Here is a 25,764-nt window from a genome sequence, read left to right on the forward strand (position 1 = left end):
AGTTACAAGATTGCCCACCTTTTGAGGGGTATCCCCAACTTTATTTATCTCCAAGGCTCCATGGTTTTTAGTGTGTGATTTTGTTTTTCAGTAATGCAAATTGCTCATTATAGAAGAAAAAACTTCAACTAATTTATTCTCCAGTAAAAGGAATAAGAGATCGTTGGATAGAAACTGATTCCATTCTTGGGGTAATAACCTAGACTGATTTGGAATGTTTATTTCCAGAAAGTAAGGATGCTTTAGTAACTCTGGAAGAATGGTGTTGAAAAGATGCAAAAACCTTAAAAGGAATTTTTGTTGATGAAGTTGTGACAGTTTGAGGAACAAAAAGTGAAATAAAATTTATGGCTAATCAAAGTATGTTGAATCTATGAAGAGTTAGAGTCATTAATGATATTCAAAGAAAAGGAATAAGAGTTCTCTTTTTGTTTAAAATAGCAAGTATTTTAAAACAAAAAAATGAACAAAAATAACAAGTATTGTATTGGGGTTGTTTTTATTAAAAAAAATGCTCCATTGTATGACTAGTTTCAGGATTGTAGGTACATATACACACACACAAAGGTAGATGTAGTACATGTCAACAAAAGACTGAAAAAACTTCATGCCCAGGTTTAGGATGTTCTTGTCCATTATGGTGACTTTATGCTAAATTATAAAGAAAGTCTGCAAAGGTTTTCACTTCCTTATCAGCTAGAATTTTCAGGGCATTGTAGAACATTAAAGTGAGAATTTGAAAAAATTTAAACTGTCTGAGGTTTGTGCAGAAACTAGATTCAGATGGTCAAAGGTCAGATGAAATTTTCAGACAAATAGAGAGATGGGACTTCCCTCCCTTACTTATTGGTGGACAAGCTTCTATTGTAAATCTGTAGCCTGCCACAAGACATTTACTTGATGACATATTAATCTAATGTAGAGTGCTAATGAAATTCATCAAAACTTTTCATTCATCACCTGCTTCTCCCTCAACTAACCTTGATGGATTAGCCCACAACCTTGGATCACAAAGCACTTCAAAGAGAATTTATAGCATTCAAATAGTGTGGATTTTGTCTTTTAAATAGACAGGAAATATGCACGTATTTGCTGTTTGATGGTTCTAGCAGTTATTCCTGGCCACTCTTGGTTGCACCTTTTATTTTTAACCCCTTACCCTGGTGGTCACATAAAAGAACCAAAGTCTTCCGAGGAGAGAGACAGAGGTCAAGGCCTCACACTCTAGGGCCTAATCTGATCCAAAATAACTTTATTGAACCTTCTGGATTATAGAGGGCAGCATTAAAAAGACAATTCATTTATGGCATATGTTGCTTTTCAAGAAGAATGAGGTTTTAATGTTTCATATTTTGGGTTTGTGACCATTAGTCCAAGATTTATTTAATGGCTTTAGAAACATGTAAAGGTATATTAATTTTTTATAGATTTTTAAAATGGTTTTTAGACTGAAATATGCTAATGTGGAATTGTTAGGCTGAACAAAAATTGAGTTAGTTTGCTGAAAACATGCAAAGGGCTTATCCTAATGAGAAGTAAGACAAATTTTATAGATCTTTTATATATAACAAAACTGGTTATATAATCATGGTAAGTGATATTAAAACAAAGAGAAATGTTGGGTAAAAGGAATCTATTGATTTTAGGTAGTGTAAAATTTTAGGCAATTTTGGGGCAGACAGACCTCAAAAGTGATATGTTTGAAGGTGGTAGGCCTCAAATATCACTCATGTCAGGCAACTTTAGCCAAGCTTACATTAGACTTATTGAGAAGAGATTTTAACTTGTTTATTGTATAATCTACATACAAAGCAAAGATAGAAAAAGCAATAGATTTCAAAGCACTCTTCAACAAGTAGTTACAGGACAGCTCCAAGAGTTTGTCATGGGCTACCATACTATTAAGACAGGGTTTCAAGAGTTGGTTTTACAAGAAACTAGGGGCTTACTGAGAAATAAAGCTGCTTAACTGCAATAACTGTGATGTTTATGCCATGTTACCAGAAACTTTCTTTGGAAGTTTGAAAAAAACAAACAAAAATAGTCAAAACTGTGTATATTTTCTCACTGCTGAAGAAATAGGAATTAACTTTCCACATTATAAAATAACTGCCAACTCGGAGATGTGACTTTTAGCTTCATAAATTGTTTGAATGGAATTTCATTCAACAGTTGGAAATTGGCCAATAAAGAATCTCTAGTATATTTCAATCAAGCCAATTGAACCCTGTTTCTTCCACAATACCCAAAAGTTATAGTGGAGGCCCAGAACGGAAGGAAGGAGTTGAGTCTTCTTGGCTGGAATAAGGTGAGAAAAGGTCATGGAGGAGGTGACCCTTAAACAGAGTCATGGAAGGAGAGTAGATATTGCCAGGCAGTTGAGGTAGAGCTTAGTGGAAAGCCAAACATGCAACCCAGAAAACCGAGAGAGCAGTGTGGGCCAAGGGATGGGAGAACGGCATCATCTGGTTATAGTGTAACTGCAAGCAGTTTGGTAGGGTTTATTGGAAAAATAAACTGGGTGAGAAAGGAAAGCCAGATCGTGGATGTCCTTGCACACCATATGAAATTCTATGAAATAATTTACTGAGGATTGATTTACTAAATGCCAGGCTGTGGGGAGGCTGACACAATTTTTTGCTCTCATGGAGCTTATAGTATAAAAGGGGAGACATATTAAATAGTTACACAAATTATTTAATTTTACTCATGCTAAGCCTCTTGAAGGACAATGACGTATGATGAGAGAGTTTGTCATGGTGAAATCTAACTTAGTTAAAGAAGGTTTCCTTAGGGCAGTAACATTTAATATGAGTCCTAAGTAGGAGTTAACTTGCTAAAGGAGGGGCTTTTTGGGTAGGTTTGGAAAGATCATTTCAGGCAGACACAACAAAGGCAAATGTTGGGAGGCAGCAAGCTACATGGAGCTTTAGAGAAACAGAAAAGTCTGTACCTTATTGATGGACCTTAATCAGGGAGCTGTGTGATCATTTTGGCATTTTAGAACCACCCCTTGGCTGTAGTGTAGGGAAAAATAAAAATAAAATAAAAATAAAGGCATGTAGGATGGGAAGTCAAGAAACTGTCGGTGTGCTGTTATGGTATGTAGTGGGAGTGTCAAGGCGAGAGCTAACCTTGTGGCAGTGTGGACAGAGAGGAAAGAATTTTTTACGATATTAGGGACTAGAACTGGCCATTCTTATTGACTGATGAATTAGACGCAGGAAGTGAGGGAGGGAATTCAAAGGAATGACGTACGTTTCTAGATGGAGCAATGAGATTGATAGTGAGATGGGAACACATAGGATCAGATTTGGTGGGTGGGGAGGTTGGAGGTAGCTAATGAGTTTCTTTTGGACACATGTAGTCTGAAGTGCCAATGATATGTCCAACAGGTAGCAGGATGTGAGCATAACATTCCAAAAAGAGTTCAAAGCTGGAGATACAGAAATGGGAAACATCAACATGGTGGTTGTAACCGTGGTAATTGATAAGCTTGCATAGGGAAATTAAAGGCAAGAGGTTCAAGGATCAAGCCCTGGGAAATATACAAATATTTAAGGGGTGAACACAGAAAGAGAAGCCAGGAAAGCCACCTGAGAAAGAATGATCAGAGAAGCTTAAGAAGAATCAGAAGAACTTCATGCTGGATAGTCTCCATTTGCCCCTACAAATCTACTCTCTACCTGTACCCTGGAAGGCTGACTGCTGTGGACTACTTCGATAGCTCTCCTGTCCTCTGGCTTCCAGTTGGGTTAGCCAGTGGGAGGTCCTCTCAGGAGATTGAAGGGTGAGGAGAAAAAGACTGGGGTGTTTATTTCATTGACTTCCTCCCACTGGACAGTTGTTTGTTAGTAGCTATGTTCCCCTATCAAAGGGAGCCTGGTATGCTGGATCTATGGAAGAGAGGTTAGTTGCTCAACAGTCTCCTATAACTGAAACTTTCTTGTTCCTTTTTTAAAGGGCCTAACAAAGAAAGAGAGAAGGAGGTGGTATCTTGAGGGAGCTGCAGAGTGAATTTTTCTTAAGCTTTCATGTTGCAGGAGATTGAGCATGCTTATAGTCACAAGGAGCCATTAGAGAAGGAGAGCGACAGTGCAACAGTGGGAAAAAATAATGGATCCATATCCAGGACTGTAGTGATAGAATAATGGAGGGATTAGCTTCACCTGAAGAATGTTGACCTCTTAGATTGGAAGAAAGAAGAGAGGGCATACATAAATACAAAAACTTTATAGCAATGGGGTAGAGGAGTGAGGGAGTTTCTTCCTGATAGCCTAAATTTTCTCAGTGCAAGTTCAGGGACAGTGAAAGTTTGGAATAACAATTTTGAGAAATGGGGAAGCAACTGAATAGAGGCCTTGTAAAGGCCTCAAAAATTGTTGAAATATTAATAAATGCTTGATAGAAATGTTATATCAAGAAATAAAGTGAATTGAGGTGATAATGTCATGAGATAAAGTTAGAAAGGTAGAGTGTGCCTAGATTGGAGAATTTAGCTGTTATATAGGCATTAGAAAGGCATCAAAGCTTTTTGAGCAATGGAGTGATGAATTGGATATAAAATTAATTAAAGGTGAACGGGGCCAAGAAGAAATACTAGAGGTCAGAAGGAGCCGTGGGATTAATCTAGATGATAGACAAGGATGTGCCTTATTGGGGGGTTGAAAGTAGAGACTACAAAGCGAAGAGTGACGAGGACCTAGAATTAATAGGACTAGTGGTGATGCCAAAAGGTGGCTTGGGGGCCTCGACCTTAATCTGGTACCAAACTCCTTCATCCTCCACTTTAATGTATCCTACATAAATAGACACTCTTAGTAAAAACAGTATGCTTGCTATGCAAACACTGGTTTAACATGAATTGCCTAGCTCCCTGCCAGACTGCCATGTACACCAAGAGCTTAGAGGCCAATCAGATGTGGGAAATGAAAGAGAAGGAGCTGCAGATAAGTTAGAAATTTTAACTGGGTTTCCTAGGTGGATGTTAGGGTACTTTCGCAAGAAAGAAAATATGGGAGGAAAAGTTCATGAATGAAAATGCTGAAGTCTAGGTATCCGGAGGATCTATGTGGATTTTGGGCAATTGGGGGTTAAGAATGTGGGCCTGAAGCTTGGGAGGGAGGTTGTTATGCAGATCTGGCATCCTCTGCAGAAAGGTGGTTATTGACACTGTGGGGTTCAAGGACAGTGGCAAAAAGAACAGGAATAAATACTGAGAACAGCCCCTTGAGAAATGCTCTCTTTAAGAGGGGAAGCAGAGGAAAGTGTTAGGAAGGGAGATGAGAAAATGTCATAGAAATAGGAGAATAAATGGAAGAATACAGCTCATGACAGCCTAGATTGGAAACAGCCACACTAAGTGTGGTAGGCTAAAGAATGTCTCCAATCAAAGGCAATTTTTTAATCGTAATTCTGCTTTCCTGTGGGTGTGACTTCATGTAAGTAAGACCAATTGAAGATGTTATTATTACTTAACGTGTGTCCAACTGAATCAGGGTAGGTCTTAATCTATATTAATTGGAAACCTTATGAGGAAAAAAACAGAAGCCAGAAGTCAGTGGAATCAGAGGAGCATACACAAGGAAGGGATTGCAGAGTGATGGGAGGCAGAGATGCAAGTAAGGAACTCCAAGGATTGTGACCAGCCAGCACCAGAGTTCTACAGACTTTGAGGAGACAGCATTGCCTTGTTGATACCTTGACTTGGACTTCTATCTTTCTAAATTGTGAGCCAATAAATTTCTATTGATAAGCTAACCCATTGTGTGGAATTTGTCATAGCAGTCTGGCAAATTGAGAAACCAAGGAAGGGCTAGTCAAGGATTATGGTGATGTGCTTTTTTTCTTCACACAAAACATCACTTCTTTTCTTGAAAATTGATTTTTTAAATTTACAGTGGGGTCTAGAAAAAGGTCCTTTTTAAGGTTAATATTTTTTATTTTTAAAACTTTTTATTTTGAAATTATTTTAAATAATTTTGCAATGAGACAGTTGCAAAAATTAAATAACATAAAACCCATACAGAAAACTCTAACATACCCCCATTCAGATATCAGATCCATCAACTTGTAGGATCCCTCTTTAAAAATAACTATTAAAAGTATTTAGAATGTCTGTTGTAATTTTGAAGTTTTGTGATCAATCTCCAAAAAACTGTCTTTGTGCAGAATTCATTAAAATCTGTTCAACACTTCCATCTAAATGCTTCAATATGTACTAAAGATGTTACTTGAATTCACTTTGATTATCAAGTTGCACATCCTTTTCTTTGTTGTAGTAGAATTGCTCCTCAGATAGAGAGCCAACTTCCATCAGATGGCTCTGGGTCTGCATTTAAATATAAAAGTATCACCTTTTTCTAACTGCAACAGATTGTTCTCTGAATGTTTACCTCAATCTGTATCATTGAAGTGCTCTTGTGTTCTTAGTGAACTGGTTTTATTTGGAAGCCTTTGCAATAATGGTACCTAACTCTTGGAACTGTCTTCAAAATATCTCCCCATTCCTCTTTCACTTTGAATAGCAGGTTCATCACCATGGGATTGTAACAACTGTGCTCAGCTTATAACCTTTCTAGACTCATAGTCTTCAAATGGACATATAGACTTCTCAAGTGCACAAATGTCCATTATGGTTGATTCCACGTTATCCCTTATAGAATCTTAAGGGTCTAGTGTTTTCTCCTGCAGTGATCTGGAGAAGACTGTCTTTTTCAATAGTATCTGTTTTCTGAAGGAAAGGTCCATAGATAATGTCAGAGTCTTTTTCATGGCACACACTCTTATCAGGATATGAGGAAATTTCAGCAGAACATGGTGGTGTTTGTACAAATTGTCCACATTTTAAAAGTCTAAGTCTCTCAGTGAATATTGCCATTCTACTGCCTCTAACTGAGGGCCTATTACATAATCATAAGTACATGTATCTGGAATCTCATCACTTAAAGGATTGTTGCCCAGTGATCTGGGCATGTCTGATGCATCCTCAAAATTATTGGTGCTAGGTGCACTTTTCTGATGAGTCTTGCATAACCCTGAGTCTGGACCAGAAATGAAAGGTTTTTCAAAATAATCTTCCTCATTCTCACATTTCCGTGGAATCCTCTGAAAGGTGATGTTGTCCTCAAGCCTCTCCAATGACAGAACATTGTCCACACTTACCCCTGAATTCTCATCCTCCAGCGGCTCCCTGGCCTTACAGCTCACCTCACCATGTGCCGCTTCTTCAGTCACATTCCTTGAACCCTCTGAACTGGCCGAACTTAGAGTAAATAAAGATCCTTCATCAGAATCATAGTCGGCCTCTAACTCAAACTGAGTGTCAGAAGGAGCACAGTTCTGCACTCGTGCCTTGTTAGCAGGAGTGACATCATGGTCACTGCCCCATGTTGGAGGGAAGACAGATGGATCTGTGTCTGGTGGGTCACTGTTTGTGACCGCATTGTAGCAGGCTGCAAGATCTTCCTCAGCACTGGCTCCCTTGAACTGTTGCTGCTGTGAGCTCAGGGAATTAATGTAAGTTGCCACTTGCCTTTCCTTAGAAAATTCTACCTGAGAGTCTACAGTTGCTGAAGGTAACTGTTCAGCACCCCATTTTCCCTCATTCTCTCCAGTGCTCTGTGATTTTGTATGTGTTAGCAGTTTAGGGAGAGAAGCTGTCATTTCTCTTGAGAGTGATGGGTCTAATCCATTAGAGTCATGACGGAGTGAACCAGAGCGAGTTTGTAATCTACCAGCTACTAAGGAGGTGCTCATTGAAGGCTCCCTGAGAGAAATTTCCTGGGCTTCAGTTTCATAATTTAATTCTCTGAGAATATCATTCCTATAGACGTGATCCTGTGCTGCTGAAATTAGCTCTTTATTACCAGCATTTGGGTGTCTGTGGGGAGTGGAACAGGCTGCACTGTCATTTGGAAATGCAGGATCACTTCTATTTCCTGCCCCAGTGTTGTCTCCATGTTGTTCTGTGCTCCGTTGCCTGCCAGACTCCTTTCTGCTGATTCCAAGAGTTCTATCGTGAATGACAGCAGCATGTGGGCTTGGCTCTATCACGGAGAACGAGTCTTGGTTTTGACAGGGGTTTGAATCGTGTAAAGCTTGGCGCAGCTGCGACGTTGGGTGCTGTATGTTCCCTGCAGCTTCGATTTCATCATAGAAGCCTTCATTTGAATACACAGCTTCTGAGCCAGGGCTTTTGTTCTGACACCTTTGTTGCCACAGTCTGTCAACATAAGGCCTTGTGAAAGCTCCCAGGAGGAAAGCCACAGTGAACGTGATGAGCACTGACAGGCAGACGGCCAAGGCCAGGTCCTGGGAAGTGCCTCCCTCACTGCTGGCAGTTGGAACATCCTGGGCACTTCGAGCCCACCTTAGCAGCCGGCTTGGCTGCTCGCTGCTCTCAGAGCTCACCGGTGCCTTCTTCCCCCTCCTTGCTTTGCTTGTTATGAGGTTATTCATACGACTCAGATTAATGTGTGCAAGGTGGGTCTTCCTGGAAGTTCTGCCTTTGGGAATCCACCAGTATGCCTCCTCATTTTCTGAAAGTAGGGGGGATAAAAAACCACAATTGTCAGACATTAAAATAAGACTCCAGTGATTTAAAAGCTTCTGTGAGTCTTCTTCAGTCCTTATCTAGCTATTTCATGGTGCATATTACATGATGTGAAATAGCTTACAAGCAATTAAAAAAAAACAAAACACGTTGCCTGTGGCCAACCATGTATATGGCTCAGTGCACATTCACAAATGACTGTCAGGCTTAGGTCTGCTACTCAAAGGCCCAGGAGGCTGTCTGTTTCTTGTGCATCCTGCCTGACAGCTGCCCAGAGAGAGGAAAGAGCCCCAGAATGGTGGAGGGACAGCCATCTCTTCTCCTTGTTCTATGTCCTCACCCTCTTCGCATTTGCAGGAACATTCTCTTAGCCCCCTGTGAGATCTGCCTCAGCCCTACTCATGCTTGCAGTACCATTTCTTCATTTTCCCCAGTGTTGGTGAATGGTAAAAATATTCAGGTTTTTCTACTTGCTCCTGATATTTTGTTCTCCACACTCAGAATGCCAGTCATGGCTTTTTACAACAGGATGAAATAATTGTGGCTGACAATATTAAGACTTCTTTTTGATCTTCATGGATGTCTTCTAAACCTGGTAGGCATGGACATGTTTCCATTTTAACAGCAATCCTGAGTAGAGCAAAGTCCTGCTCTTGTTAAAAAGAAGAGAAAAGAAAACAAAACCTGACTTTTCCAGCTAGGAGTTTGAAATTTAGCCAAGATAGTTAACAGGAAAAAAAATTCCAGAATGTTCAACCCCAGCAACTTACTCTAGCAATTGGGGAGAATGGCAGAGAACAAATCAAAGAAAAATGTACTTTAAAAATATATATGTTTTATGTATGTACAGGTTCATATTTTTGGAGTATTAGCAAGCATTTAAAATGACGTTTTAAATTTTAACAGATTGTTCTTTGATCAATAATTTGTTAAGAATTAGGATAAAAATGTGACATTTTTGAGTGTTAGGGCAAAATTCTTTCCTAGTGAATTTTCTGTTTTTGACCAAATCCAATTGTTTCTGAGTGATTTGAACTATATTTCTTTGACCACATATAGAAAGTTATTCATGATGAAGAAAACAGTCACCAACAATTGTTCTTTGATGCAGCCCAAGACTGAGACTGATGCCAGAGTTCAGGACTCTTGCTTTCAGGGGGCACTGTCATTGTTTTAACTGAGACTAAATTTTTCAGTTCAAAAGGAATCATTTCAGAAAGAAAGTACTACTGACTTACCTATTGACTTATTGCAAATTGCATTCCACTTTTTCCTCCAGGACACAGAAACAAAACCTTGAAAGAGTGTCATGTTATGGTCACACTTCCATTGGTTATCAGCCAAGTCAACCTCCAGCTGGGGAAGTGCTAAAGCAATGACCAACATTGGGACGATGGTGGTCAGAGCATTGCTGCTGAGGTCTACAGCCTGCTGGAGAAGAAACAAAGTTAGAGCAGACTGTCATGAAGAACATTTACAGACAAAATAAACGAGTTAGAGAAAGGTATTTATATCTCTATGGAGGCAATATGAATTCAGCAGGGAACCTGAAAGGCAGACAACACAGGGCTTATGTCCATACTTTTCCCTAACAACTCTATGAGCCTTGGCAAATTGTTTACTTTCTTTGAGTCTATCTTCCAGAGATGTAAGGATTAAACGTAGGTTAAAGCTCTAAGAATGGTGACTGTATTAGCTACCCTATCATTTTTCTTTCCTTCTTTCCAATAAGTTGCAATTTGTACTGTGATACAACCTAGACCACTCTGTGTTATCAAATCTAGAATTTCTAGAAGCTCTGTGATCTTGAAAATGGCAAAAAGATATTGAATAGCAGACAGGTAAGGATATATAACACAGAACTGTGGTTGACCAGAAGTGCAAAGAGAGTTCTTTTTCATTAAGAGGAGTACATTTATCTGCATCTGTGTTGCTCAGTATATGCAAGGTGACTATCATTCAAGTCTAATCTGAAATGAAGGGGAAACTGGGGAATAAAAAGGATTTAGTGGCCCTAGAAATGCAAAGCAGAATTTATTGTAAGTTGGACATGCCTGTGGCATGATGTGGCAGGGAGACCACAATTATATGTAGCTATAGCTACCATCTGCAGAGCGTGGCCATGTACCTGTCACTCTACTGGGTGCTTAACATGTATTATCTCTTTTCCTCCAACATCTCCCTCATTCCTCATTTTTTATGGAGGAAACTGGGCTAGACCATCGTATTTCCCATAAACCCCCTGCACAGATGTCTGGTACATGGTAAATTATGGTGAAAGGAATGAAGAATGAATGAAAGAAATGAATGAATGAGTGAATGAAATAGTAGAATTGAGATCTGATCTGGCTCCATAGCTGTGTGCTTTCCACTACAAAACATATCCTATCGGAGTCGCTGCTCCCACCTAGTTGGGAGATGTGCAGAGCAGACCTGGAGCATGAGGCTCCTGGTAGGGCCATGGGGTTTGATGGGCAGGCTTTATTAAGAGAAGAGAAAATCATAAAAAAGACAATTGAAAAACTTGCTTTAAAAAATTAAAAAGAAGAAGAAGGTCAAGGATCAAAACTAGAGAGGCTGAATATTATCGGCTTTATGAACACCAGAAAAATGTTATCAGTTGATTTATAAACACTAGAAAAAATCAGCATAAATATCTTGGGTTATATAAATTCCCAGAAGAGCTTGTTCAAACAGTCAATTAAACTGCACCATAAACAAGACCACTTCATGTAGAATCAGAATTTTCCCTCAACTTAGGTAGCCAGAGTGACATTTCCAGTGTTGAGTAACCACAAAGGAACCACAAAGGACTATCAAAGGAACATTGCCAAAAATAGGATGCAGGAGACTGCAGAATGGGGAAGAAAAAAATTTTTCTTTGACCTGGCCTTGCCTAAGATTAAAAGCTTTTTAATGTACTCTCCTCCACAAAAGATTTAAGTATTTTAATGCTTTGAGTAATTCTCTTTTTAGTGGATGTCTGCTCTTTTTTTGTCCTAGTATTTTATATTACAAGTCAGGAAAATGAAAACAAAACAAAGGGAAGGCAGAAAATTATTAAAATGACTCAAATGATTCCTGATAAAATATTAAAATAGAATAGTACAGTGACTCGGGGGCAGAATTCTTGCCTGCCATGCTGGAGACACAGGTTCGATTTCCGAACCTGCCCATGAAAAAACAAACAAAAAAAAAACCCAGAATAGTAGAATTTGGCTAAAGAAATAGCCATCTACCAGCATTTAAGGGACAGTACATTATAGAATGTTTGGGAGAACCATATAAGTTGCTACCCAAATCAGTGGATCAAATAAGGATGGAACAAGATTAAGGAATGCCAACGTGAAGTTTCAATGAAACTTATTAATTCTTTCAAACACGGTAACTTATACTTTGAAAAATCCATTTGTTTCTAGATATATTCCCATATAGGAAGATAATATAAAGTAGTTCAAGTATTAAATACATCTCCTGAAAGAAAAAGAACATGCATTGAATATTTAGCTTTCTGGTACCAGACATGTTTAACATGCTCCAGAACCAGTTTTTAGAGATTGCTGAACATGAACAGAGATACTCCTGCTATCTGAAGGGATAAAAGGGAAGGAGAAATGGTTTAATTCTAGGCAGGTCCGCTGTATTAAGAATTACAGCTTATTTAAAGTACTCTTGAGGTTGATTATTTGTTTGCCTAAAGCATCCATTCCCTGTGAGCAGCAGAAGGTTTATAAAGCACAATGAAAAGGCACAGAAGATCAATTACAGAGGATTACAGGAAGATGACAGAGTAGGAAGCTCCAGGAATTGGTCCTCCACCAAAACAACTATTGAACTGGCAGGAATTGTCTGAATCAACTAATTCGAAACTCTGGAGTCTAGTGGAACACTGTGCAGCATTGAAGGAAGAAGTGGAGTTGTAAATTGGGGTCAATACCAGTGAATTTTACTCTCCCTGACAATAGCTACTGCCCCCAGCCCTCAGCCTCATGGCAGGCAACTGGGGAACTGCAGCCAGGACTCCTGGTGCAGCTTGCTGGTGTCAGGATGGAATATAAAGACCTAGTTCTCCAAACTCCTGGGGTGTGACGTCTGATTGTTGGTCACTAGCTTTGAACTTCAAATCACTAAGAGCCAGCTCCGAAGGCTGCCATTTTTCCAACCCGTTAGGCAAAAGCAGCAGAAGAATCTTAAAGAAGTGCCCTTCCTCAGATCTACAGGAAACAGTTAAAAAGCTGCAGTAGCTGGATGAGTGACAAATCAAGAATATGTAGCTTCAAAAGCCATAGAATTAGCTCCTGACACCCTTGATGGCCTCCCTGCCCAACACTGGATGGGGCCAGCTTGTGCTACCATTGTAGATTCTTAACCCTGTTCCAGAGAGAGCAAAGTAACCCCTATGCACATGCTGGGGTACCTGTATGTCACTGCAATCTATCCACTGGACCTCTGAAAGACCGGATGAGGAAACTTGTCTCAGGCTCACTCTCCCAGAATTCATCTTGAAGGCATAGAAACAGCTTGTAGACATCAAAATCAGTGTAAGAAATAATTAAATCAAAGTGGGCAGGGGCAAAGGAATACCTGCATTAAGTCACACAATAGAACATTCAGGAAGGGATGAAAGTTTATTTCAAAGGGAGGACAGGGGGCATTTGAGAACTACTGTAAACTGTAAATGGGAGAATTCTTGGGAACACGAGCAAGCAAAATCTCAAGGAAAGAGGCAGTCTCCATGCAGGCTCAGATAAGACAGAGAGGACCTAGTACTTCTCATTCACCTCTGGCTGACCTTGAGAAGAGGGATAAGTTCTGAAGGAGACCAGCCAAAGCAGAGCCAATTTGAAAAGACCGTGAAAGTTACTTTTTGCTTTGGTTTGTTTGTTTTTGTTTATTCCTGGTACTTAAGGAAATCTCTGTCATATCATTATATGGATAAACGTAAGGAACAGATAGCTCAAGGGACTAAATTCTACGGTTAACATTTAAAATATAAAAAACGTACAGTGTGCAACAAAAGATTCCAAGGCAAATAAAGAAATAGGAAATGATGGTCCATCCAAAAGAAAAAGATAAAAATCCAGAAAATATCAGTGAAGAGGACTGCAGTTTGGAAATACTGAGCAAAGACTTAAAAAAAAAAAAAAGAGAGACTCAATATGCTTAAAGAAATAAAGGAAAATATGGGAAAAGAACTAAAGAACATAAGGAAACCATGAATGAACAATAAGAGAATCTCAATATGGAAATAGAAATTTTAAAAAGGAACCAAACAAAATTATTGGAGTTGAAAAACAGTAATTGAAATAAAAAAAATTCTCTAGAGGTTTCCAACAGCAGTTTGGAGCTTGCGGAAGAAGTAATCAATGATCTTAAATCAATTGAAAGGATTCAGGCTGAGAAGCAGAAAGAAAAATAATTTAAAAAGCAAATAAAACTTAAGAGACCTGTGGAACACTATTAAGCATATCAATATACACATTGTGTGAGTCCAAAAAAGAATAAGAAAGAGAAAGGAGCAGAGGGAATATTCAAAGAAATGCTGGCAGAACACTTTCCAAATTTAAAGAAAGATTATGAATATGCACATCCAAGAAGTCCAACAAACCCCAAACCAGGTAAACTAAGAAAGAACCATGGATAGACACACACTAATCAAACTGTTTAATGCCAAGGACAAAGAGAGAGTTCTGAAAGCTACAAGAAAAAAGCAACACGTTATAAAGGGCATTCCAATAAGATTAAGGATTTATTTCTCATCAGAAACCATGGAGGCAAGAAGACAGTGATATGAAATATTTAAAGTGTTGAAAGAAAACAATTGAAAACCAAGAATTTTATATCTTGGGAGACTGTCTTTCAAAACTGAGGGGGAGATTAAGACATCCCCAGATAAACAAAAAGCTGAAGGAGTTGTCACCACTAGACTTACCTTACAAGCAGTGTTATAAAGGTATTTCTTCAGACTTAAAGGAAAGGACACTAGACAGTGGATTGAAGCAACGTAAGGAAATAAAGACCTCTGGGTTCAATTCCTGGTGCATGCCCATGCCAAAAAAAAAAAAAAAGTATATTCAGAAAGAAATCAGAAGGGGCTCAAAATGGTACAAGAATTCAAATAAATATGAAATTAGGTTATAATGGAAAGACAGAAAGTAAAAAGTGTGTAAGAAATGCAAAGACTAAATAGCAAAATGACAGAAGGAACGGCTGCATTATCAGTAGTTACCCTAAATGTAAATAGATGAACTCTCTAGTCAAAAGGTACAGATAGGCAGAATGGATAAAAAAGCATGGCTCAACTGCGGTTTACAAGAGACTCACTTTATGCACACAGGTAGGTTGAAAACGAAAGGATGGAAAAATACATACTATGCAAATAGTAACCAAAAGAGAACTGGGGTAGCTATAGTAATATTAGCAAAAATAGACTTTAAGTCAAAAACTGTTATAAGGGACAAAGAAGATCAATAGGCAACAACTGACTTGTCAATTCAACAAGACATACGATATATATGCAACGAATGGCAAAGCCTCAAATAATATGAAGGAAATATTGACAGATTTGAAGGGAGAGATAGATGGTTTTACATTAATAGTAGGAGACTCACTGCACCATTTAGTAATGGAGAACATCTAGACAGAAGATCAACAAGGAAGTAAAGCCTTGAACAATATAGACTAGACCTAAGAGACATATAAAGAACACTTTACCCCAAAGCAGCAGACTATATATTCCTCTCTAGTATACGTGGATCATTCTCCAGGACAGGCCATATGTTAGGTCACAAACCTAACACAGAAAGATTATGAATATGCCTGGAATATATAAAGAAATTCTCCACCTCAAGAACAAAAACAAGTGACTCAATTTATAATAAGTAAAAGACTTGAATAGACATTCTTCCAAAGAGATAAATCACAAAAAAGCGCATGAAAAGATGCTCAACATCATTAGCCATTAGGAAGATGCAAATTAAAACCACAATGAAATACCATTTCATACTCACTGGAAGGAATAGTTACTGTTAAAAATAGGAAAATTACAAGTGGAGAAATAGGAACACCAAATCATTGTTGATGGGAATGTAAAATTGTATAGACAGTGTAGAAGCTGTTTGGCAGTCCCTTAGAAAATTAAGTATGGAATTACCATATGAGCCAGCAGCCTCACTTCTAGGAATATACCCCAAATAACTGAAAGTAAGGACTCAGACATATTTACATACCGATGTTCTTAGCAGCATTATTCACAATTGCCAAGAGATGGAAGCAACCCAAATATCCAACAACCAATAAATGGATAAACAAAATTTGATATAAACATACAATGGAATATAATTCAGCCATAAAAAAAATGAAGTTCTGGTACATGCAACCATCTGGATGAACTTTGAAGAGATCATATTGATTTAAATAAGCCGGACACAAAAGGACAAATATTGTATGATCTCACTGATATGAAATAATCAGAATAAGCAAAGTCATAAATTATCAGGGGCTGGAGTGGGGTTCGAGAATGGGAGCTCATGCTTAAATTGTACACAGTTTCTGTTTGGGATAACAGAAAAGTTTTGGGAACGGATGGTGGTGATGGTAGCAAAAAATTATGAAAGTAATTAACAGCACTGACTTGGATATTTAAATGGGATTAAATGGGAATATTTTAGGTTTTATATATGTTACTAGAATAAAAATTTAAACAAAACCATAGACTGTGCAACACGTTGAACCCTAATTGAAATCATGGATTATAGTTAATAGCACAATTAAAATAATATTCTTTGATCAGTTGTAACAAATGTTCCACACTAAAAATAGGGTGGTATATGGGAACTCTGTATTTTCTGCATGATTTTCCTACAACATCTGTAACTTAAAAAATTATAAATAGACATAGGGCAAAGTACATACATATACACATATAATCGCTATGCAATACACTAAATGAGGTTCACAGGCAATTTGACAACCTGTTTTTGGTGCATTGGGTAGTACTATGAAGTTAAGTGGACTTTCTATCTGCTCTGATGTCTACTATGCTGGACTGACTCTACGATGGCCCCCGATGATTCCTGCCTTCTCATATCCATGCCCTTCTGTAATTTCCCCCCCTTGCTTCTAAGCAATTGAATACAGAAAAGGGATGGGAAGTCACTTCCATAGTTACACTACATTTGATGTAATACTCTTCTTTCTAAAACACTCTTGCCTTTGCTGGCTTTGAAGCAAACTTCTACGTTGTGAGCTGCCCTTTGGAGAGGCCCTCATGGCTCACAGCCAGTACGGAACTGAGTCTTAGTCCAACAGCTCCCGGGAAATGAATTCTTCCAAAAATGATATAGGCTTGGAAGTGAACCCTTCTCCAAACAGAAGAGACTTTAGGTGAGACTTTACCCTTTGCCAGCATTTTAACTACAGCCTCTCCTAAAGCAGAGGACTCAGCAAAGCCATGCCTGGATTCCTGACCCTGAGAACTGTGAGATAATAAATGTGTGATTTTAAGCGTTAAGTTTGTAGTAATTTGTTATGCAGCAACAGATGACTAGTATTTATCCATGATCATCATGCATTCATTCATTCGTTTTTCCAGCAAATGTTTTTTTAATTACAGAAATTGTAGGTTTAGACAGAAAAAGTCATTTAAAAATACAACTTCCTCTATGTCCTCCTACTGCTGACACTTTGCGTTAGTGTGGTACCTTTGTTACAACATATGAAAGAATATTAAAGTATAACTGTTAACTATAGTTCCTAGCTTATATTAGGTATTTTTCCCTGTATACCACCCTATTATTAAAACCTTAAAATAGTGTCATGCATTTGTTATAATTCATGAAAAAAACATTCTTATATTCATACTGTTAACCCCAGCCCATCATCCACAACAAGGTTCACTGTGTTATACAGCCCCATGTGTTATCTTCTAATTTTCCTTATAATATACGATCCAAAACTTCCCCTTCAGCCACATTCACAAACATAATTTAGTTGTTAATTACACTCACAGTAATGTGCTGCCATCTTTATTATTATTTCCAAACATTTACAATCAACCTAAATAGAAATGCTGCACAAATTAAGCCTCAGCTCCTGTGATGATATGAGGCTGTATGTTCCCCAGAAAAGATCATGTTCTCAAAGCTAAGCCATTTCTACATGTAGACCTGTTGTGGGTGGGGTCTTCTGACTAGATGGCTTCAGTTGAAGTGTGCCCCTGGTCGGTCTTAATCCTCTTACAGGAGTCCTTTATAAGAGGATAAAAGACAGAAGATACACAGAAAAACTGAGAGGGGTGCAAGGGTAGTCAGTGGTAGAATTCTCGTCTGCCGTATGGGAAACCTGCATTCAATTCCCTGCCCAGGCACCTCCCAAATAAGCAAACAAACAAACAAATGAAAACCAAAACAAACAAACAAACAAAATTCAACAAATGGTGCTGCAATGAGGGGATACTCATATGGGAAAGGAATGAAATGTGACCCTGCCATAAAGCATACAAAAAAAAAAAAGAAAGAAAAACTGAGAAAAGACACAGAAGCTAAGAAAGAAAGAAAAGAAGCTAAAAAAAGAGAAAAACCAGAGAAGCTGAGAGATAAGGACACACAGATGCTGGATCTTGTCAAATGCCTTTTCTGCATCTTTCAAGATGATCATGTGTTTTCCCCCCTTTGATTTGTTAATGTGGTATATTAAATTAATTGATTTTCTGTGTTGAGAAAATCACCTTTACATACCTGGGATAAAGCCCATTTGATTATGATCTATAATTCTTTTACAGTGCTGTTGATTTGATTTGCAAATGATTTTCGCAACTATATTCTTTTAAGAAATTGGTCTGTAATTTTCTTTTCTTGTGGTATCTTTGTCTGGCTTTGGTATTAGGGTGATGTTGGCTTCATAGAATGAATTAGGTAGTGTTTCCTTTTCTTTAACTTTTTTTGGAAGAGTTTGAGCAGAATTGGTATTAATTTTTCTTGGGATGATTGATGGATTTCACCTGTGAAACCATCTATTTGGGATTTAATTTGTTATGAATATTTTGATGACTGGTTGAATCTCTTTACTTGTAATTTGTCTGCTGAAAACTTCTATTTCTTCTAGTATCAGTATAGATTGTTCCTGTGTTTTTAGGAATTTGTTCATTTCATCTAGGTTGTCTAATTTGTTTGCATACAATTGTTTACAGTGCCCTTGTATATGATCCTTTTTATTTGGTGAGGAGCAATGTCCCCCTCTCATTTCTAACCACTTATTTACATCTTCTCTTTTTTTCTTTGTCAGTCTAGCTAAGGGTTTGTTCATTTTATTTATCTTCTCAAAGAACCAACTTTTGGTTTTGTTAATTCTCTCTAATTTAAACACCCTTGTGAAATTTTGGAAGGATTTTAAACAATAAGTAGGATAATCAGATTTTTATTTAAAGAGTAGTGTATTACGGTCATTTTAGAATTTCTAATTATGGTCTACATTTATATAGGGCTTATTTTATTACAAATGCTGTTATAAGCCCTTTATATGTATTAAAACATTTAATTCTCATAAAACTTTACAAGGGAGGAACTAAGTTATTTCCATTTTACAGGTGAGAAAACTGAGGCATAAAGAAATTTTGTAACTTTCCCAAGATCATGTACCTGGAAAGGGGCAGAGCCTAGTTTTAACCCTAGACAACCCAGCTCCAGAGTCTACACACTTCCCACTGCTTCACTAGACTCCTTCCTATAGACTGGGGCCTAGGGGAGCCGTTCTGAGGAGGCTGGAGAATTGTCTTGGGAAAATATCAATTATCTACATTGACACTTTCTCATATGACAGCCACTGGTCACATAGTTATTGATCAATTGATCAATTGATCAATTGTGGCTAGCTCACATTGGGTTGTACAGAAAACACCAAAGTCTGAAGACTTAGTACACACATACATGCACATACACACACAGAATAATGTAATCGATCAATTGAAATGTGGCTAGTTCAAATTGGAGTGTACAGAAAACACCAAAGTTTGAAGATAGTACACACGCACACATACACATACACACACAGAACATAAGATATCTCATTAATAATTTTTATATTGATAACATGTTGGAAGGATATTTTTGAAAATGAGTGAAATAAAATATATAACTAAAATGAAAGTCACTTGTTCATTTTTACTTTTTAAACATAGTTACTAGAATACGTATGGTTCACATTATGTTTGTCTTGAACAACTGGGGGTATGTGATGTAGGTTATAGAAGCAGGGAACTAGAGCCTCTTCCAAGTCACCTCTAGGTGCCACCAATAGACACCAGCCCAGGGTTTCTAAACGGGAATTGAGGGGAGATTTACAATATCCTCCCAAAGGTGAAAGGGTAGAGGAAAGTACTTGGAGGAGAAGAGATTGAAGCTACCAAATTAGAGCAGAGCTCTGGGGGTTCCTCACCCTCACAGCTGTCAGGACTTCAGGGAGACAAAATATGTGTTGCCCAAAAGACAGGCAGTATGACTCCAAAATATGGCATAGTACCCCAAATGCGGGTCCAATATTTAGAACAGTGTGTGGCAACAGTAAGTGCTATACAGTATGAGCTTATTATTATCATTAGCATTATACCATGTTCAATTTGGGCATGGATACAAAGCGGTCACTGGCCTTCAGAGCCCATGTGGCTCTGTGTTTTTGACATCCCTGCATTGACCAGGGTGGTTCAGAGGAACCTCACCAAGTGTTCCAGATGCAGGTGGCCCCTGGGACCTTTGACTGCCCTTGCAGCTTAGCGAGGGAGCTGCAATATTAACTAACGTTTAATTTCTTGCCTATTGGTAATCGGAAACTTGGAGTCGGATTTAATTTAATTTAGAAAAGTAATGTGCCCATTCTTGCAGCTGAGGATTGCACCTGAGTAAAAGTCTTGTATAATACTGTAGCTTTTGATTTGGAGGCAAGAAAGATACTTCAGCTCTTAGAGGGATCTTAAAATAGACTTTCTGGTTTTTTAATACTAGCTAATACCACTGGACAAGAAAAAACTCTTCAGTGAAAATAGTCTCTAATGTAATTGGTCATATTTTTGCATATTTAAAATATTATAAAGGCATATTAGAACCTGTAATTTTTTGAGGTCCTTGAAGTTTTCTGGATGAATTCTGCATATCTTGTTGCTCTTTAAACAGAGATTCCTCAGTTGTAGGCAGTTATGGAAATCGGTCAGTCCAACTTGCGATATCCTATTGAATGACAGATCCAAACTCTGTAATGACTTCAGTGTCCATAATCCTGTTAAAATTAAAAAGCAACTTAAAATCTAAACTGTGATAGTCACTGCAGCATTATTTATAATGGTAAAAAATTGGGGACAACATAAATGACCTTTAAAAGAGAAGTGGTGAAACAAATTATGTTATATGAATACTATAAAATGCTATACAGTTTTAAAAGAGAATTGTATACTGGCACTGTGGGATAGACAGTGCCTGCCTGACCAAAATGGGGAAAAGAATGGTAACAGACTAAGGTATCAGTAGCTGAGAGGTTCAAATTGAGTGGAGAGAATATTTTGGAGGCTACTCTTACACAAGTTTCAGCTAGATATTGCTGTTTAACATGGTTTGCCAACCCCCAACCAAACCCATTCCTGCCAACCCCAAACAACACCTAGGGCTCTATCTGAGATGCTACAAAAGTTCCATGCACTATGATTACTTTCCAGAAACCTACAACCTCCAAAGGAGTTCTGGGGTCAGATAAGTCCTGAAACCCTGAAGGGCCAGCCTCTCCAGAACACCAAATATTTCCATTCCCCTATCCCATATTATCAACAGCCCTTTCCAACATGAAAAAGTTAGAATGGGCATAGTCAAATATCCCTAAAGACTGGTGAAAGATCAAAGAAGAAGGAGAATTATAATGGAGAAGATAGATTTAATAAATGAGTATGACTGCTGAATCATTATGTCAATATTTCTTTTAGTCTTCCATATCTTGAAGCAAATAGAAGGAAAAACCTTCAATTGAGGAACTATAAGCCAGACCAAACTCTGAAATCTGTTCTATAACTACTTGTTAACAATGTACTTTGCAATTTATTGTTTTTTTTTCTTTCACATGGTCAGGTACCAGGAATCGAACCCGAGTCTCCAGCATGACAGACAAGAACTCTGCCACTGAGCCACTGTTGCCCGGCCTATTGGTTTTTGTATATATATTTCACAATAAAGAAACAAAAATTAAAAAAGAGAATGGTGTAGATCAACATGGACTGACTGAACAGAAGTCTAGTATATAAAGAAGGAAAAGGTTAAGGTGCAAAACAGCATAAGGTATAATTTCATACCTTTTTTTTGGAAAAAAGAGCCATACACAAACACCTAGGGCTCTATTTGAGATGCTACAAAAGTTCCATGCACTATGATTACTTTCCAGAACCTACAACCTCCAAAGGAGTTCTGGGGTCAGATAAGTCCTGAAACCCTGAGGGCCAGCCTCTCCAGAACACCAACTATTTCCATTCCCCTATCCCATATTATCAACAGCCCTTTCCAACATGAAAAACTTAGAATGGGCATAGTCCAAATATCCCTAAAGATCTATTAAATGAACAGAGAAAAAGGTCTGGAAATAGTAATAGTTTACTATTAAAAGTTAAACCATTGATAGTTAGCTACATTTAGGAGTAGAATACTTTAAAGAAGTAAGGTGGAATAAGGGAGGAAACTTTATTTTATATACTTTTGAACTCTTTCTTTCAAAGAGCATGCACTACTTTTATAATAAAAGCATCAATTAAAAATTGAAGGAGGTGATAAGTAAATATTTCATATTTGATTAAACTGTAAGTAAACTTAATACACTAATTTATGATAGAGTAATAGAGAAAAAGTTATTTTGATGCTTTGGTTATATGAATGAATTCTCCTAACTTTAGAATTTTCTTATTTTATTTTACAGTTATATCCTTTCCTTCAACTATGCTTCTTTTAACTATGTTGGTATTATAACTATTATCTAGGTATTCTTATATCTTTCAGAGGTAATAGTTATAGCTAGATTTCATTTTCTGGCAAAATACTCTGAGTTTTGGTCTGTTCCTTTGAATTTCACTGATTCCAGGAGGCTCATTTGGCTCTGTAAATAAATAAAGGTTGAAAATGAGGTGCCAGTCATAGCAGTCTTCCAAATTTGATTTCCCATATGAGCCTTGAAAGGAAGTGCCTGCATCTTTACATTTCCTTCTGCTCTATTCTCACATGTAGTCTGTCTTTAATCCACTGCTACATAACAAATCAGGTTGACTCAATTCCAGCTTATTCCTAGCCTACTACCTCAAAGTTATTGTAAGACTGATTATGCAGAGAGATGATGACTTTATTGAAACAGCTGCACCGTTGAGGTTGTCATATATTTATCTCAGTTGTAGATACCATTGGGACAACAAATCAATCAAAACATTATTAGCAAGGCTTGATACTAAGGCCGAGTATAGTATAGAATCCTTGCCCTTAAAAAGTTTATGATCTGACCTAGTAATAGGAGGTAGCTTCCTAAACTTTACACCCAAAGCATAAGCAACAAAAGAAAAAATAGATATGGGAACTCCTCAGAATCAAATGCTTCTTCTCTTCAAAAGACTTTGTCAAAAAGGTGAAGAGACAGCCAACTCAATGGGAGAAAATACTTGGAAATCACATATCAGACAAAGGTTTGATTTCCTATATATACAAAGAAGGAAACTACACCCAAAGCACAAGCAACAAAAGAAAAAATAGATATGGGAACTCCTCAGAATCAAATGCTTCTTCTCTTCAAAAGACTTTGTCAAAAAGGTGAAGAGGCAGCCAACTCAATGGGAGAAAATATTTGGAAATCACACATCAGACAAAGGTTTGATTTCCTATATATACAAAGAAGGAAACTATAAATGTTGGAGAGGATGTGGAGAAACTGGGACACTTATGCACTGTTGGTGGGAATGTATAATGGTGCAGCCACTATGGAAGACTGTTTGGTAGTTCCTCAGGAAACTAAATATCAAGTTGCCCTATGACCCAGCAATAGCACTACTTGGTATATACCCAGAAGAACTGAAAGCAATGACACAAACAGACATTTGCACACTGATGTTCATAGCAGCATTATTCACAATCGCCAAAAGATGGAAACAAACCAAATGCCCATCAACGGATGAGTGGATCAATAAAATGTGCTATATACATACGATGGAATATTATGCAGCAGTAAGACAAAATGACATTCTGAAGCACATGAGAAGATGGATGAGCCTTGAGGACATAATGCTGAGTGAAATTAGCCTGACACAAAAGGATAGATACTGTATGATTCCAGTTTTATGACGAGCATAAAGGTATAACCAGAGGCTTATAATTCAGAATATAGGGGACTTAGAGATACATAGAAGCTAGAGATGAACCATTAGCTAATGAGGTTGAACTCCAATGCAAAGGAATAAATAAGAGTGAAGGTGGTTTTCTACTGGGTCTAGAAGTAATATTACCATATTGAAGATGAACAAGATTGAAAGGGGTTATATAGGCCTATGTGTCCCACTGATTAATACTAGAAACATGAATGAGTTCTCATAAGAATTACTTCAAAGATATGATTCTTGTATAAAGAGTGTTTAAGTCCAGGGTCGGGGGAAAACTGCTATCGCATGCTATGAGCTATGTTCAAAAGGAAACCATGAGCACAACCACAGCAACATCAGAGGTAAATAATGGGGGAAGGGACAAGAGTTAAGAGGAGGCTTAGATCTTCTATTTGGGGAGGGTTGTTTACTGATTTTCTTTCTCTCAGGAACAATGACATTATCAAAATTGAGAATGTTGATGGACCGTGGACTTTGGGCCCTCTACATGATGCCTGATGAATGCAGGCAGCTGAAGGATGCACTGACGGAGACGTAGATTGGCAAATGATGGTGTACACTAATGAACGAACATCGTGCTGCTACAAAAAGGAACAAAGACATGAAGAATGCAAAGATGTGAATGAACATGTGGGACATTTGGTGACACAAAACAAGCCAGAAACAACAGAACAACAATGGTATGGTCACCTTTAGAAATCGCTTGTAAGAAAACAGGCCTAGATTGTAAGCTTTTAGAGCAGACACATTAAATCTGGAGTGTTGATTATTCCTGGATTTTGAGGGGCTGTTTTATACATTTAACCTGATATTAAGAGATAAGAATGAAGCTGAACGGTTGGGGTTAAAGTAATCCTGAACATAGGGGTAAGGAAGACAGCATCTATATTTTAAACCACACATACTCTTTGAGAACAATGGAAGAAAGGTTTATTTGATCTGGAACTTAAATTTTCTGTAGTGCATAATCTAATTCAACCTATCTGTATAGCTCATTTGAACAACTGAAATACAGGGAGCACAGAATAAGAAGACGCCTTTAATCCTGTAGAGATTATTGTTATACCTGCATACATCTTAGAGTATATTAAGCAGATAATCAAAAAGTATTGGCAAAATACCCTGAGGGATGGGAGAAAAATATGGAACTATTAAACCTTACCATCAGGGAATCCCTTGATACTGTGTCAAGCTTTAGGGACATCCAAATCAATAGGCCATGCCCTCAATCATGAGGCTTACTCTTATGAAGCTTATGTAGCTAGTGGAGAAGCTCAGACTACCTATAGGCATGCCTAAGAGTTATTTCTGGAGAACTTCTTTTGTTGCTCAGATGTGGCCTTAGTCTCTCTAAGTCAACTCTGCAAGGGAAATCATTACCCTCCCCCCTATGTGAGACATGACATTCAGGGGTGAAAGTCTCTTTGGTGACATGGGACAGGACTCCCAGGGATGAATCCAGACCTGGCACTGTGGGATCAACAATTACATCCTGACCAAAAGGGGGAAAAGAAGTGTAATTATAAAGTATCAGTGGCAGAAGAATTCAAATAGAGTCGAGAGTCTACTCTGGAGGTTGCTTTTATGCAAGCTGCAGGTAGACCCTGCTACCTATCATAACCTGCCAACCCCCAACCAGGACCATTCCAGCCAATCCTAAAGAACACCTAGGGCAATATATAAGATTCCATAAGGGTTCCAGGCAGTAGAGTAACTTTCCAGAAACCTACAACCTCCAGATGGCTCCCTGGTCCAGATAAGTCCTGAAACTTAGACCAGCCTCTCCAGAACATCAGATAGTTCCATCTCCCTACCCCATTAGTGACAAGACCCT

General features: G+C 38.0%; 1 protein-coding gene across 1 annotated transcript in view; it reads right to left on the reverse strand.

Moving 5' to 3' along the window:
* Window positions 1–6,563: 6,563 nt before the first annotated feature.
* The window catches only part of LOC143663231 (leucine-rich repeat-containing protein 66-like), a 41,509-nt gene continuing 22,308 nt past the window's right edge, over window positions 6,564–25,764 (reverse strand). Inside the window, exons 3-5 of the mRNA XM_077136851.1 lie at window positions 20,652–20,821; window positions 9,793–9,985; window positions 6,564–8,540 (exon numbers count right to left, since the gene is read on the reverse strand). Coding sequence (XP_076992966.1) covers window positions 6,847–8,540; window positions 9,793–9,985; window positions 20,652–20,821 — 2,057 coding nt within the window. The 3' untranslated portion in view covers window positions 6,564–6,846. The remainder of the gene's footprint in view (window positions 8,541–9,792; window positions 9,986–20,651; window positions 20,822–25,764) is intronic.

Source organism: Tamandua tetradactyla, chromosome 19 (assembly GCF_023851605.1).
Source record: "Tamandua tetradactyla isolate mTamTet1 chromosome 19, mTamTet1.pri, whole genome shotgun sequence".
Classification (NCBI taxonomy): domain Eukaryota; kingdom Metazoa; phylum Chordata; class Mammalia; order Pilosa; family Myrmecophagidae; genus Tamandua; species Tamandua tetradactyla.